Genomic DNA, 14825 nt, shown 5'->3' on the forward strand with positions numbered 1-14825 from the left:
TGGAGTTGAGAAACACTGGCCTACGGCAAGAAACAAAAATGCTACCCCTCTAGCTCTCAATTTTAACCACATGAACCTAAAATATTCCTAAACTGCACCACCCTTCAGCGTTGTGTCCTGGACGGCCGCCCCTATCACACACCCTAGTTACTTCCCTGCCGAGTTCCTTCAAAAACTGTGTGCAAGTGTACCTAGGAGAATTGATGCTGTTTTTAAGGCAAAGGGAGGTCACACCAAATATTGATTTGATCTACATTTCTCTTCTGTTCATTCACTTTGCATTTTGTTAATTCATAAACATAAACTATTAACACTTCTATTTTTTAAAGCATTCTTACGAAGCAGCATTTTTCCACACCTGCCTAAAACTTTTGCAGTCTTGTAGTTTATACTAACTGTCCCTGATAATTGTCTGTCTTGTGAATGCCTCAAATAAATGCCAAAATAATTGTGGTTCAAATTATTTTAATATACATTCTGATTGTGATAGAAAATGTTCTGGTTTAGGGTTTCTTTACTCAAATATCATAGTAGGTGTAGTTAAAATTATTTTAATATAATTATTATAATAATTGGAGCTTACAGTCTAAATTCCCTAATATAGGCACACACTCACACACAGACAGAGACTAGGGTCAATTTTGATAGCAGCCAATTAACCTACGAGTATGTTTTTGGAGTGTGGGAGGAAACCGGAGGGCCCAGAGGAAACCCACGCACACATTCCACACAGATAAGGCCATGGTCGGGAATTGAACTCATGATCCCAGCGCTGTGAGGCAAAAGTGCTAACCACTAGGCCACTGTTAAAACAATACATTTAATCAAATAAGGAGACACCCATCTATAATAACATTGCAGCAGGCGTTTTAAATAAGTGTTACAAGCTATAACACACAAACGTGACAATAAAGCAGGAAGGGGCTGGGACACAGAGGGGAAGGATCGGAAGGCAGCATGTGGCCCTAGGGCTGCCTGTTTTCCATCACTGCTCTAAGAAGCTGCTTCACGTGTGGATGACACCCATCGATTTTGATGCGGCAACCTATCTGTTCGAGTGCTGTATAGTGAAGTCTGGCAGCATATGTCGGTATACACAGGATGGTGTACATAACAACAGGATTAATACCCAAAAAAGGTATCTATACCGCACCAGGTAAATCCCAAGACTCCTAGAGGATTGGTCAGAAACTATAGTGAGGAATTTTATAAATCTATTATGTAGCCAATCTACCTAGGAGTGATGCACCCACACATATTAATAGATATATACTAAAGAAAAACATAATGTGCAAATAGGGCACTCCTGAAATCAAATAGATAAAACCTTATCATATTTTATTGGTATGCATTAAAATAATGTTGTATAACGTATTTAAGAACAAGATTAGTGAAATATTAAAATATGTTAGTGGAAATGAAAACCAAAGTAATTAACTGATAAAACTAGCAGACACTCTGCTAGAACTTGCCTTTGGTCCGAACAAATATACATTTCTGTAGGTGTAACTGAGCCTATAAAACTTGATTCGTACTGCTCCTCTTGCCCAAACTCACAGGCAATGATTTAACTTCACTACCTATAATATGTTGTTCCAAAATACCATGTAGCAAATAATATATGGGTAAAGACAGAAAAATAAGGAGTGAGAAAAAAAGATAATTGATTTAGGTCCTTAGTATAAAGACCGTTCCAGTGACAGTAGAATGTAATCCGTCTCAGTTGTGTTAGATCTGAGCAGAATTCTCAGTGTCAGATTTGTGATTGGGTACATCATTTAAATTGGTGAAAGAGATACATCCTCTAAAGTGACATAACTACCACCCTATGTACCTACAAGAGTCCCATATTACCTATCAGGTGACTGAGTGACAGAAAGACTCAATAAGGTCATAAACAGTAGGTATTGACTCATACATGCTCTGATATTTTGACCCTACTTTTTTTAATGATATTATATCCAAAGGACAAGCATGACCTATAAAAATGCCATGAAATTGTTGTGGTCATTAAGACCCCTCGGGATCAGACTGTCCATAAGAAAAATCCTCTTTGCTTCTCTTTTTAGACGTTCCAAATTGAGATCACCTCCTCTTAAACCCATTTTAATCTACTCCATAGCAAAATCCCTGGAGTCCCATGGGGACGAACCAGAATTAGATCTATTCAATTATGAACTCTCCAAATAAACTGTGCCTGTTTGAAACAAAATGCATTCACTTATACTAATGGGAGTGCACTCCACTCCTGAGAACCAGTGGACACTAATATATTAGAATTGGTTCTAGAAAATTCATTACCAGTGATCCACACATCTCATATGCTTTCTTTCTTGATCTCATTATCTGCTCCTATATTCTCCACCTTATTTGCTACATGGTATTTTGGAACAAAATCTTATAGGTAGTGGAATTAAATTATTTCCTGTGAGTTTGGGCAAGAGGAGCAGTACGAATCAAGTTTTATAGGCTCAGTTACACCTACAGAAATGTATATTTGATGGGGCCAAAGGCGCGTTCTAGCAGAGTGTCTGCTAGTTTTATCAGTTAATTACTTTGGTTTACATTTCCACTAACATATTGTAATATTTTGCTAATCTTTTGGGACTAGACAGTGCATTTATCTTCGAACTTTATGAAAGTTTAATTTCTTGTGCTTCGCTATTTAAACAACCAACAAACTAAATACAACTGACCCCTGAACATGCTACATTGATACAGCACTCGCCTTTCCAGCATGGTGAGGTGCATTTGACCTGCCATTATTTGCAGGTCTGTCATTCTAGTTATTTTGGCCTTGGTATAATATTTTTCCTACAGCTGACTTATGTCATTGCCAGCAGCTGTTAAATGTAGTCTTCCGGAATCGTCATCCTGCACACTCATAATACAAAAAAAATAAAGAAAAGTAGTAAACACTGATCTGTCCATAGAAACCACCTACACATAGGATGAAGTTAATATTGCTTTTACATTTTAGAATCATGTTTTCCCTTCCGATTGTAAATGAAAACCGAATATAGATTGCTGCTACGTTCACCAATCATAGGTCACCACGCTCTGTTTTAATAAACAACCCCTTAAGTGTTACGTCTGTGTCTCTAAATGCTCGCTAGAGTTAAGGCCGTTATTTTCTTATTCCGTTCAAGGTGCCATTTTTGCAGCTCTTAATATAGTTGTCCCCAATGTATTTGTCGCACCAAAAATGTCCGCCTTGTTAGTACTTTTACACAGACGCTACTGACACTTATACGGCATGTCACTTCTTCACCTAGTGTTTAGGAGTGTGCAGTGTTACGTACAGAAGCCGAGGCGATAGGGTAATAGTATATGATACTGAATTGAGTCGTAATAGTACATCCAATAGCAGGAAAGAACGGGGAGTAGGGCGGGGCCAGGGCCAGGAATCTGGAGTGAGTCACACTAGCAGGAAGCCTGGTAATTTCCAGCTGATGTGGGTGTGCAGGGGGGCACCGGTGTTATAACAGGGCTACATGGGATTATTACAGCTCCTGCTATGTAACAGCGATAACGGTAATTTCTGGACTAACCATGTGCTATGGAGGTTTGGTACGTTGATGTTTGTGTACTATGAGGTGTGATTCTTAGAATTGTTGATATAACATAAGAAGGTTGATCACATTACTGTCACAGATTGGCTATACCAAGTGTAAAGTCTTGGTCCCGTTGAAAGTTGCCCTTTGAAACTCGTTTGTTAGAGTAAATTCTAAACAAAGGAAATGTTTTATGCATTAAAGACGATAAGAGACCTTTAATTCTACAGATATTGTGGATTAGAGGCTCTGTAGCCAGAGAAACTGAGAGCTGGAGAAACTCTCCAGCTCCTTACTAATGTATTCATATTAAGGTAATGCATATGCTTTAGTCTAGGCTGTATTTTCTTAATTTATATTTTGCACTAAGCAGTGTGTTAATGGATGTGATTATTACATTTGTTTATTATTACAGGTTCGTGGAGATATTCAAGATGAACCTACTGCAGGTGCTTGGAGTTGGGTGACTGACACTTCGATGGCCGTGACAGAGTTTCAATGGCCACAGTTTGGTGCTCGGTATGGGCTCCGAGCAGCACTGGTGGTGTTGTCCGGGTCACTTTTGGTGGTCCTTTTCCCTCTGAGTGGCCTGGAGGAACAGTATAAAGCTGCTCTAAAGGTTTTGCTACAGTGTAATCTCTGGGGAGGTGATGAGCGGACTCACAAATATACTGGACAAACTACAGGTCTTGCTGTTGCTTCAACTGCGATCGAACTTTTGGTGTTTAAACAGAAACCACCTCCAGGTAATAGTACATTTTCATCTGAATGATAAACATTTCTAAGGAGGTAGTCTTACGTAAAGTATAATAACTATATTCCATTTACAAAATAAAACTAGAATCATATAGTTGTCCTTTATTCATCATAGTAATCTTGCCCTCACTAGCAACATCTGATATAGATTGCCACAGTGACAACTTAATGTTATTGTCCATGATTTCCTCACCTGTGTCGATTAGTGACCAGTATCTCCCCAGAAGATAACTATTACAACAATGCATGTTTTTTAAAATCTTGTTAGTGTTTGAAGTTGGGAAATCTTCACAAAGAATAAGGTGTGATAATTGGAGTTAAGCAGCATTGATTTCATTCTGCGAATGTAATGGGATGGTTACGTATGTTTGGAAAGTTTACGTATTGTGTATACTAGCATTAGAAAAGTAGTTCAAGTGTAACTTCACACACACACACACACACGTCATATAGACACACTATTCCTGTATTCTGTTTACATTAGTATGCAGGAATGGGCAGTTTTAGCTTATTTTTTACAAGGGAACACAGATCTTTATCAGAAGGAAAACAGCCCCAACCTGAACAGTGCTTTGTCCTTTCACTTAAGCTTTAACAGTAGGAATATCATGTCTGTATGAGCACTAAAGCTAATGTTTCAAATTAATCCTGCCAAGCAATAGATTGGAGTTAAATGCTTGACAGAAAAAGGGAGTGCAACCCTAAAGTGAGAGAGGGAAGTCCACATACTTTAACTGGGCACACACATCTGGATTGTGGCTGTTTTGCACCTACCTGTGTAGTGTATTATGGAAATAGCAGGAAAGTATTACAATGTGGTCTGTGATTTTACACACAGATGAACATTCTACGATCTTGTAGTGGTGCTCTCTTGTTTTCATCTTTGAATATTACAACACAACTGTCATTTTATCCTCAGCAACACTTTCTTTCAGGGTGATGAATCTAGACACCTAACACAATAACTGTTGGGTCTTTTCTCATCGTAAACTAATAAGACTGCGAAGAAGATAAATTGACCCTTGACAAGGCCATAATATGTTTTAATATTTCAGATATCGTGTATGAAGCCAAAGCTGCTTTGAACCAAGCTTTAGAAATGAAGCGTCTAGGTAAGACAGACAAGGCCCATAAACTTCTTCTCCATGCCCTGAAGATGGATCCAGATCAGGTGGATGCCCTTAATGAGCTTGGCATTCTACTGGAGGAAGAAAAGGACATCATACAGGCGGACTATCTTTATTCCAAAGCTTTAATGATCTCTCCACACAACCAGAAAGCTCTGGTAAACAGAGATCGAACGTTGCCTTTAGTTGAAGAAATAGATCAGAGGTATTTTAGTATAATTGACAGCAAAGTCAAAAAGGTGATGTCTATTCCAAAAGGGAACTCTGCTCTTCGTAGGGTCATGGAAGAGTCTTATTATCACCACATTTACCACACCGTGGCTATTGAAGGAAACACCCTTTCACTGTCTGAAATTCGCCATATAATTGAAACACGTTATGCTGTTCCGGGTAAAAGCCTTGAAGAGCAAAATGAAGTCATTGGTATGCACGCTGCAATGAAATATGTTAACACCACCTTAGTGTCTCGAATAGGATCTGTGACAACTGATGACATACTGGAGATACATAGAAGAGTGTTGGGTTATGTGGACCCTGTTGAAGCTGGACGGTTTCGTACTAACCAAGTGTTTGTGGGTCATCATATTCCCCCACATCCTCGAGATGTAGACAAGCACATGCAAGAGTTTGTTCAATGGCTTAATTCAGAAGATGCAATGAACTTGCATCCTGTGGAATTTGCAGCCCTAGCTCATTATAAACTGGTCTATATTCACCCTTTTGTAGATGGTAATGGAAGGACTTCCCGTTTACTCATGAATCTAATTTTAATGCAGGCAGGATACCCACCAATAACTATCCGGAAAGAGCAGAGATCAGAATACTATCTTGTATTAGAACTTGCAAATGAAGGTGACGTGAGGCCTTTCATTAGGTTTATTGCCAAATGTGCAGAGACCACCTTAGACATGTTGTTGATAGCTACAGCAGAGCATCCAGTGGGTCTCCCAGAGCCCACTTCTGACATCTCTGAGTGCAAGCAAACTATTCAAGTGAAGACCTGAAATCCGAGAAATATTTTGTGGCCTTTGTTGCCTTAACCATTCACACCTCATAGGATGTTGCTTGTTGCCAGCTGCATCTCATTAATTTATTTGATTTTTTTTTTTTTTTTTGGCTGCTAGATTGATTTTACATAGCATTTCATGTCTTTGCAGGAATGTACTGCAGTGCAAACTAACAATTTTACTACCCTACCATTTCCTGGTTTGAGACCTTAAAGCATGTATGTCCAACCTGCGGCCCTCCAGGTGTTGTGAAACTACAAGCCCCAGCATGCTTTGTCAGTAGACCACATGTTGATAGCTGGAAGGGCATGCTGGGACTTGTAGTTTCACAAACATCTGAAGGGCCGCAGGTTTGACATACATGCTTTAAAGTATATTTAGAAAAATTGGAATCATGTCATAGGTCATACGTTTGACTCTAAGCATATACAGGTTTACAAAAAAAAAAGTTACACTCCAACTAAATTAGTTTCCCTTTATTATCTCCATTGTCCTGAGAATCATTAAAAATGCTTGAGACCATCAAGTACTAAACCACATGGGATTATATGCTGTTACTTTACCAGTTTTATGGATAGTGTGAAATTATACTTCTATGTTCATTTAAAAGAAATAATTTTTAAGTAGTTAAATGTGCAAATATAGCCCCTCCTAAGTGTTTGCTATATACAGTGTTTGAAGTGGGCTGGTATCCCACTTCTCCTACTGCCTTCATTGTAAAACTATCAAACTTCACTTAGTTTCCATACCGCTACGTCCACCTAAAAATTTATACATACATTGGTTTGTCCTCTTAAGTCATACTCCCACAGGTGTCACAAACCCTGTGACAGCAGGTTTAAACTAAGTAGTGTAAAAAGCTGATACACCATTAGAAAGTGTATTTAGAAAACTATTAAACATAGAATAGGGGTTATATTTGCAAATGGGTTCTTTAGGTCAGAATTACACATTTAAGCCATTTCCTCATCCACCTTTACTATTAACGGGGGTTAATAGTAAAGGTGGATGAGGAAATGGTCCACATTTATACTTAGTTTTTTTTTATGTAGGGTATGTAAGAGGCTATGCTCTTCATTGTGACACACAGTTGTACGTTATACAGACCTTGTTACAAAAAAATGGTGAACACCAATGTCGCCAAATTTTGGGTTGCATCCACATAGAATATTTTTAGGGAGTGTTAAGGATCCCCTCCCCCATATAGAATCATATTTTCATTCCAAGGAGAAGTATAGCATATTAGTCTTGGTGTGAGAGAGTGCAGTTATTTGAGCACCTCATTTCCTATTTAGAGTCCTTATTTGCAGAGAAAACTCACAGTAAATTGCAATTGCTGACAAGTGATCGGATAATTTATTATTTAGTTAGTATTTAAAACACTAGTTAATAGCCCCTAAATGATTACTGCATAATGGTTCAAATCAGGTTTCAATTTTAACTAAATATGTAGAGGGAATATTCTTTTTCGTCAGATGCGCAACCTCAGCATTTGACCATAATTGATCATTATATGCATCATTACATATCAAGATCAGTTTAGGCAGCAGAGAGCCTCAGGAAATGCTCATATTGTAGGACAATAAATAGAAATCTTGCTGGTCCTAAAGATAATCACACAGCATCAGCAACTTGGTTCATACTGACAGGCTAGGAAACGGCTAATAAGCTTTATGTATATCCACATGAAGACAGGGAAGCAGACAGCACTTTTAATGGCATCAGATGAGGTAAGCATTTTATACTTTAGCTGTAGATTGTTAAAGTGTGCAGAATAAATTATTTTGTCATTGATGTCTTGTTTTATTTTGACATACACCAAAACAATACATCTAAGAGCAATACTAATCCATACAGCAGAAGTAACTCGAATGGAAGTGGTTTTACTGTGGCTATAATGTTTCTTCTACAAATAAAATGAAAAAAAAAAAAAAAATGCACCTCTAATGCCGGTAACTTAAGTAGTAGTTAGTGAAAAGGTTGTTATATGAGTAGATCCTGGAGCTTCAAAAAGAGGTAGCAAGAAATTTGCTGTAAAGACAGTGGTCTTATATACAAAGAGCAAATCAAAGGAGAGATATAAGCAAAGCGCCATCTGTATATGAATTTATATAACATAGGCTCTTGCCAGGTAGTCTGTCATTAGTATATACTAATATAAGCAGAGAATCTCTCTTCACCAATTTGTTGTAGTAAAGAATATAAAACCATTATGTATCAAGGAGTGCACTGAAACTTGCATATAAGAAAAGGACGTTGAAAATCAAATACATAGACATCAATAGTTGTAAACAGTTTAGGAACACAGTTATGCAGATATGACGTCACATTTGGCAAGCAACTTGTGTAAACTAATGATAATATGCTGCCGGTGGTAAGCCCATTGTAAATTGCGTTTTTGTGTAACAAATTGGATAAAAAAAAAAGTCAAGAACGGAATGGGGTGCCTTCTTTAGTGCAATAGTTCTAGTGGCAAAGTTTACAGTCATATCCTTGAAGCGAACACATGGAAATAGCAGGTCAAGTCAGTAGAAGTTCTTGTAGTTTAACGCCATAAAGCAAAGACCTACAGGACGAGTAGTGAGAGACTTACCTCTTCGATCCAGGGTTGTTGGCCCAGTCTCCTCTGAGTGCTGGCGTGCAGTAGTCCGCTTGGAGTAGTTGCTGGACGGTTTTGGCTGCGGCCAAACCTTGTTTCACCTGCGGCGATATCTGTAGGCGGCTTTTGGTGTCCGCCAGAGATTGAATGCAGCGTGACAATAGATGGTCTGTGCAGAAATTGAATGCGCAACGAGGTTTGACCGCAACCAAAACCTTTCAGCAACTACTACACGCCAGCATTAATGGAGGGACCCAGAAGAGACCATACCATCTGGGCAAACATGCCTGTATACAGGGGGGTTAGTCTCGCACTACTTGTTCTGTTACTGTCTTTGCTCTATGTTTAGTTAAACTACAAGAACTTTTACTGACTTGACCTGCTATTTCCATCAGTAATTTGGATTAACACAAATTTCGCTTGGGGGATATTACTGTGAACTGTGCCATTAGGACTATTACACAAAAGAAGGTACCCTATTACGTTTTTCACTTTTTATCCAATTCGTTGCATGGAAATGCAATTTCCAATGGACAAAACACCAGGAGCATATTATCATTTGTTTACATAAGTTGGTTTTTGACTATTATTGATGTCTATATATTTGATTTTAAACTTCCTTTTCGTATATGTCAGCTTCAGTGCACTGCTTGATACAGAATTGTTTTATATTCTTTACTATAGCAAATTGGCAAAGGGATATATTCTCTGCTTAGATTACTATATACAGACAGCAACCTACCTGTCACCAAAGTTATATAAATTCATATTTTCGCATAGAGATGGCACTTTGTTGTTTATATAGCTCCTTTGATTTACTCTTCGTATATATGAGCACAATCCTTACGGCAAATAACTCACACATTCTCTTGCTACCTCTTATTGAAGCGCCAGTATTTACTCATATAATTATGATTGGTCATTAGGGGGAGGTATCCCCCTTACCTTCCTGAGCAGCATCATTTCACAGCAAGGTGTCGCAATCAAATCTGCCACAATAAAAAGTTGCACTTGTGCAAAATGAAAGTAAACCTTACTGTAGGACAATACCATTGTTCTGCAATAGCAGGATTCAGTCTGCACTCCATAATCAGAATGACTGGCCATGTATGCGGTGATATGAAGGTGGAAGACAAAGAGCCAACCAAACACCTCCCATAAACACTTCAGCAAGCAGGTGTGTGCTATAATATGTAGTGTACATATTTTAATACCGGTATATGTGTATTAGATTCCCTATATTTCACAATACTATGAAATATGGTTCTAAGAAATACATTATATTGGATGTGTTTTGGTGTTTCCAAGTCCCTTTTCTCACAGCTAAAGTGTTGTGTTATAAGCCAGTGTTCCCACACCAGTTTGAAAGGATCCTCATACCATTGCTCTGGTTGGGAGGGCCATTCAGAGAACAATAAGTAAACCTGCTTACACTTTGACAGTAAAGGAGTCATCTGAACGGAAATACTTTGTACTGTAGGTATCACTAATGAAATGATGTAGGACAGACCATCTCCTGCTCATCCTTCTGTACCAGATTTTTGGACAGTGAATGGTAGATACTCTGACCCTAGTCATGCACTCCTAGAAGCAGCAGATTGGAAATACACACACACACAGCACTTTATTAGGTACATATGCTTGCTAATGCAAACGGACAATCATGTGGCAGCAACGCTGCATATGCAAGCATACATGGTGAAGAGGTTCAGTTGTTCAGACCAAACAGCAGAATGGAGAAGGAATGTGATCTAAGTCACTTTCACCATGGAATAATTCTTGGTGTCAGACCGGATGGTTACAGTAGAAACTGCTGATCTCCTGGGAAATAGCATCTGACAAAGCTAGATGTTGACACGAGAAAACCTAGTCCGTCTCGCCAAAATCGGTGAGACCAGGCCCAGTCAGATTCACTTTTCCAAACTTCAGTGCCCAGAACCATATTTTGGTATGTACATTTGTATTCGATTCCCTATGTTTCACGATATTAGGCACACAAAACGTCCCTCAATTGTTTATAACAACTTAATTTAGGTAGAGAAATCTATACCGAAATTGAATAGTCTAGTCTTCCTGAATAATAAAAATGTGTACTTTGCTCAATGCCCCAAATCAAAGATAATCTAATTTTTATTTTTTAAAGGGCAACCCTCATCAGTAAAAAGACTGTCTCCCTGCTTGTCAGTTATTATTGCAGCCAGTTTACACTGGACTTATTAGAGGTCGAGTGCAAGGGAGACCTCATTAATGTTATATTGCTGGAAGGCGTTAAGGCAATAAATGTAAAACAAAAAAAAAAACGAACAATGTAACAGATGTCTGTACAAGTAGTATGCCATGGTAACATACAAACATTTCAGAGAACTGTAGTTTAATAAAACAGGAGTGGAAACAATAGCAACACATCACAACAAGATCTGTATGGTGTACATATAACCAAACAAAAATGCATGTCTGCAGCAATATGCAGCTACCTCCTAGTACTTGAGTGCTAACAAGGCCTGCAATGATTTTTAAAAACAGATCATTGCAGTATTTACAAAGCATCTGCATTTTTTTTCTTGCATCTGACAAACAAAATCTTCAAAACACAATACGTATTAAAAAATAAAAAAAATGAACGTTGCATTACATTTTCTAGTAAAATTAGTACAAAGAGGTGATTCATGCTACTAATATTATAATTTTTGTCACCTCCTCCTGTTCAAATCACAGAGATAAAGAAAATCAATATTAGACAGTGGTGGCACTACAGCCAAACGTCTGAACATGTGTTGCGTGCAACACCCCAGAAGGATATGGTTGCAGCTAGAGTCACTCAGAAATGTTTACACATTACTTCAGTGGGGGAATACTGCCGACTCTAAAATACAAGGTGGTTTATATAAACAAACTACTACCAGCACTTACAAATATATATGTAAAAGTATCAGGAGCTTATCAGAACTCAGACTCGAAAATAATGCAAATAAGCCTCTTGTATGCCCAGCTGCTTGGTCATTGTTACATGTGCATCTCAAGTTCTTCTAAGGTATAAGCACTGTTACATATGTATCTGTGAATCTTACTTTCTTTTTGTAGAAGAAACCTGTATTTTGGCTTTAGTGGTGCTTTAAGGGCTACGGTGGATATTTCAATCCAGTGATGTATTGATGGTATTTTCCCCTAAGAACCCCCTCCTAGAAGATAAATTGAACTGGTAATTCCAGTCCATTCCTTCCACATTTAAGATACCTTTGTGGCAGACACATTAGGAATGTTGTGTTGCATAACCCTTAAGACCCATTCATACCTGCACAATGCACACCATGATATGAAGTATGGTTGTGTTTTTGGCATTTCGCAATGTGCACTACACATTTCCAAAACACATTCACCCGTACACCAGATGAACAGGCATATATGGCCCCTTAAAGGTTATTTTGTGCTGCTCTTCCTAAATTTATTTTAATGAAGGGTAGCAATGTTCAGATGAATTGCTGAAAAGATTACTCATTAAAGTATCTACACAGCTGTAGAACTTGAGATGAGGTAATAGATTATTTTATGGATGTCCCCGAATATTCACAGTGGGCACAGTCAAAAAATTAATTTTTGCAGTAGCAGAGGCTACTATATCCTTAAAAGGTAAGTTCACCTGTCATGTAGGTTTGTTTGTTTTTGTCGCTCTTCAATATGGCAACAAATAATCACTGGACTGTGTACCTGTACAGCAAATGTGTAGTCCTAAGGACAGTGGAAATAAATCTATCCGCACAATAGAATGTAACCTCTAACATCTGACCTACTACCTTGTCCACAGACCTGTGGTTATGCAGCTCTGATCAAAATCCTTTACATTACAGCTGGTCACACATGCTGGAACATCAGGAATGTAGCCCACAATGCAGTTATCGAGTCTATAGACATCAACAGAATGCTTCTCGGAGGAAAGTGAAGTCAGGAGAAGACTGCCATCAGCTTGTGTGATCATCCTACAACTGCTAGGACACACCATATTGAGGCCAGGAAAGTGTCTGGCCACTGGGCCCAAACCCATCTGCCAAAAAAAAAGCTGAATCTTGTCCAATTTTGCCACCCATGTGTAACCAAGATGAACCTGTTGTTTAATTATCAGGCCAAACACAAAGATCAGACATGTTAAATAGGCTGTAATTTACAATTCTGAGATGACACTGCATCATTTTAGCATGAACAAATGCCTTGGCACCCACTGAGGAATAAATTAAGAGCAAAACTATAAAAAAAAAAATGGTACTTTCCCTTAACCATTTAAATACCAGAGTTTAATCCACCAACTGGCTAAACTGACTCGGAGAAAGGTAATATTGCACCGCATCACAAAGCTGCCAACAGTAGTCATCCTACATAACCCCACAGTAACTACATGTGCAATATATAACTTGGGTAGTGCATAATATACCTGTACATGTGTATAACAGGCCACAAAAGCATAGCTGCTCACTAACATGAGGCTGCATAATAACTGCAGAGTGCACAAAGGTTAGATTGGCATTGGTACAGCAAATATTTTAATCCAGTTTTATCCAATGCAAACAACTTATTATAAATTCCATAGGGAAAAAAAACCAAAAACATGAAATAAGGGCAATACATATAAAATACCCATTTTGGGTTTGTTCCACTGTGACCTTTGCAACAATGTGCGATCAAAAGACATTCTGCAACAACAGGCGTAAAAACATACCCAAACAGACCGATATTAGCTGCTCCTACATTGCCTTGTCTGCCTCAATATGAGGGAAATGAGGAAGCCTACAGTCTGTGCTATTAAAACATAAAAGGTAAGTCAGAATAGGAACTAGAAAACTGGAACAAACATGTATGTATTTGTTCCCACTCTACAGCCCTATTGGGCAGATTCTGCAGTTCAAGCATTCAGCGGAGCTGTGAGCAGCTGCAGTGATGGATAAGGACACAAAGGGCATCAATTCTTCACATTTTCTCCTCGTACAGATTGCAGCTTTTTTTTTCTGCTTAATCACTTCTGGAGCAGCATCCGGGCAAAGTCTGCGTTGGACAATTTTCGTGACTCCCCTTCAGCACCAGAGGAAGTCTGTTGTGGCTGAGGGGTACCATTTTCTGTCTTTGTGGTGGTCGGTGCATTCTGCCGGTGTAGTGAGCGTGGTAGAAGAGCCACCTGGGTTCTTCCTTTACCCCTTCTGTTAACAGAAAGAAAAAGTGATAATTCTATTAAAACAATAGAATTATTTCAGTGGCAACAATTCTGCAAGTTTTCAGAGTAAGCAAAACTGGTTAATCTTCCAAAGACTGCAGCCCTAATTTAGCATAAGGAACAAAGCTATACATTTAGTTTATGACATGCAATATATTCAATTGGGAACCACCTCTTTTTGATTCCCAAAACATCAGGAATCCGACACTGGAATCCCATCTATAACCTTGCTTATTATTATTTTATTTATTAAATCATAATTTTAGCACCAACATTTGACACAACACTTTGAATAATAATTCGCATCAGCCTCTGCCCCTTTGGAGCTTACAGTCTAAATTCTCCACCATACACACACAAACATTAACTGTATTTTCTGGGGTATTCCTCCAGAGCATCTGGAGGAATACCCCAGCAAATACTTGAAGAACAAACCCCACACATATAGTCCCATGTTCATAATGGAACCCACAGCCCCAGTACTAGAAGACAACAATGCTAATGTGTCACCATGCTGCCCGCCTTTGTGACAAACCCTCTTGCTAAGCACAGACTATTTAAAGACTGTAGGGTCAAAAAACAATG

General features: G+C 38.5%; 2 protein-coding genes across 3 annotated transcripts in view; one reads left to right on the top strand and one right to left on the bottom strand.

Moving 5' to 3' along the window:
* The first annotated feature begins 3394 nt into the window (after positions 1-3394).
* On the top strand, positions 3395-8238 carry FICD (FIC domain protein adenylyltransferase). 2 transcript variants are annotated; one of them, XM_075213963.1, is made up of 3 exons: positions 3395-3570; positions 3970-4300; positions 5366-8238. In XM_075213963.1, the coding sequence occupies exons 1-3, from the start codon at positions 3553-3555 to the stop codon at positions 6439-6441; spliced, it is 1425 nt and encodes a 474-aa protein (XP_075070064.1). In that variant the 5' UTR covers positions 3395-3552; the 3' UTR covers positions 6442-8238. The 2 variants fall into 2 exon arrangements, with proteins under 2 accessions (XP_075070064.1, XP_075070073.1); XM_075213972.1 differs by having other exon boundaries at positions 3395-3534.
* Positions 8239-11397: 3159 nt separating this feature from the next.
* The window catches only part of SART3 (spliceosome associated factor 3, U4/U6 recycling protein), a 48461-nt gene continuing 45033 nt past the window's right edge, over positions 11398-14825 (bottom strand). Inside the window, exon 19 of the mRNA XM_075213983.1 lies at positions 11398-14226. Coding sequence (XP_075070084.1) covers positions 14046-14226 — 181 coding nt within the window. The 3' untranslated portion in view covers positions 11398-14045. The remainder of the gene's footprint in view (positions 14227-14825) is intronic.

This window comes from Mixophyes fleayi, chromosome 1 (genome assembly GCF_038048845.1).
Source record: "Mixophyes fleayi isolate aMixFle1 chromosome 1, aMixFle1.hap1, whole genome shotgun sequence".
NCBI classification, from domain to species: Eukaryota; Metazoa; Chordata; class Amphibia; order Anura; family Limnodynastidae; genus Mixophyes; species Mixophyes fleayi.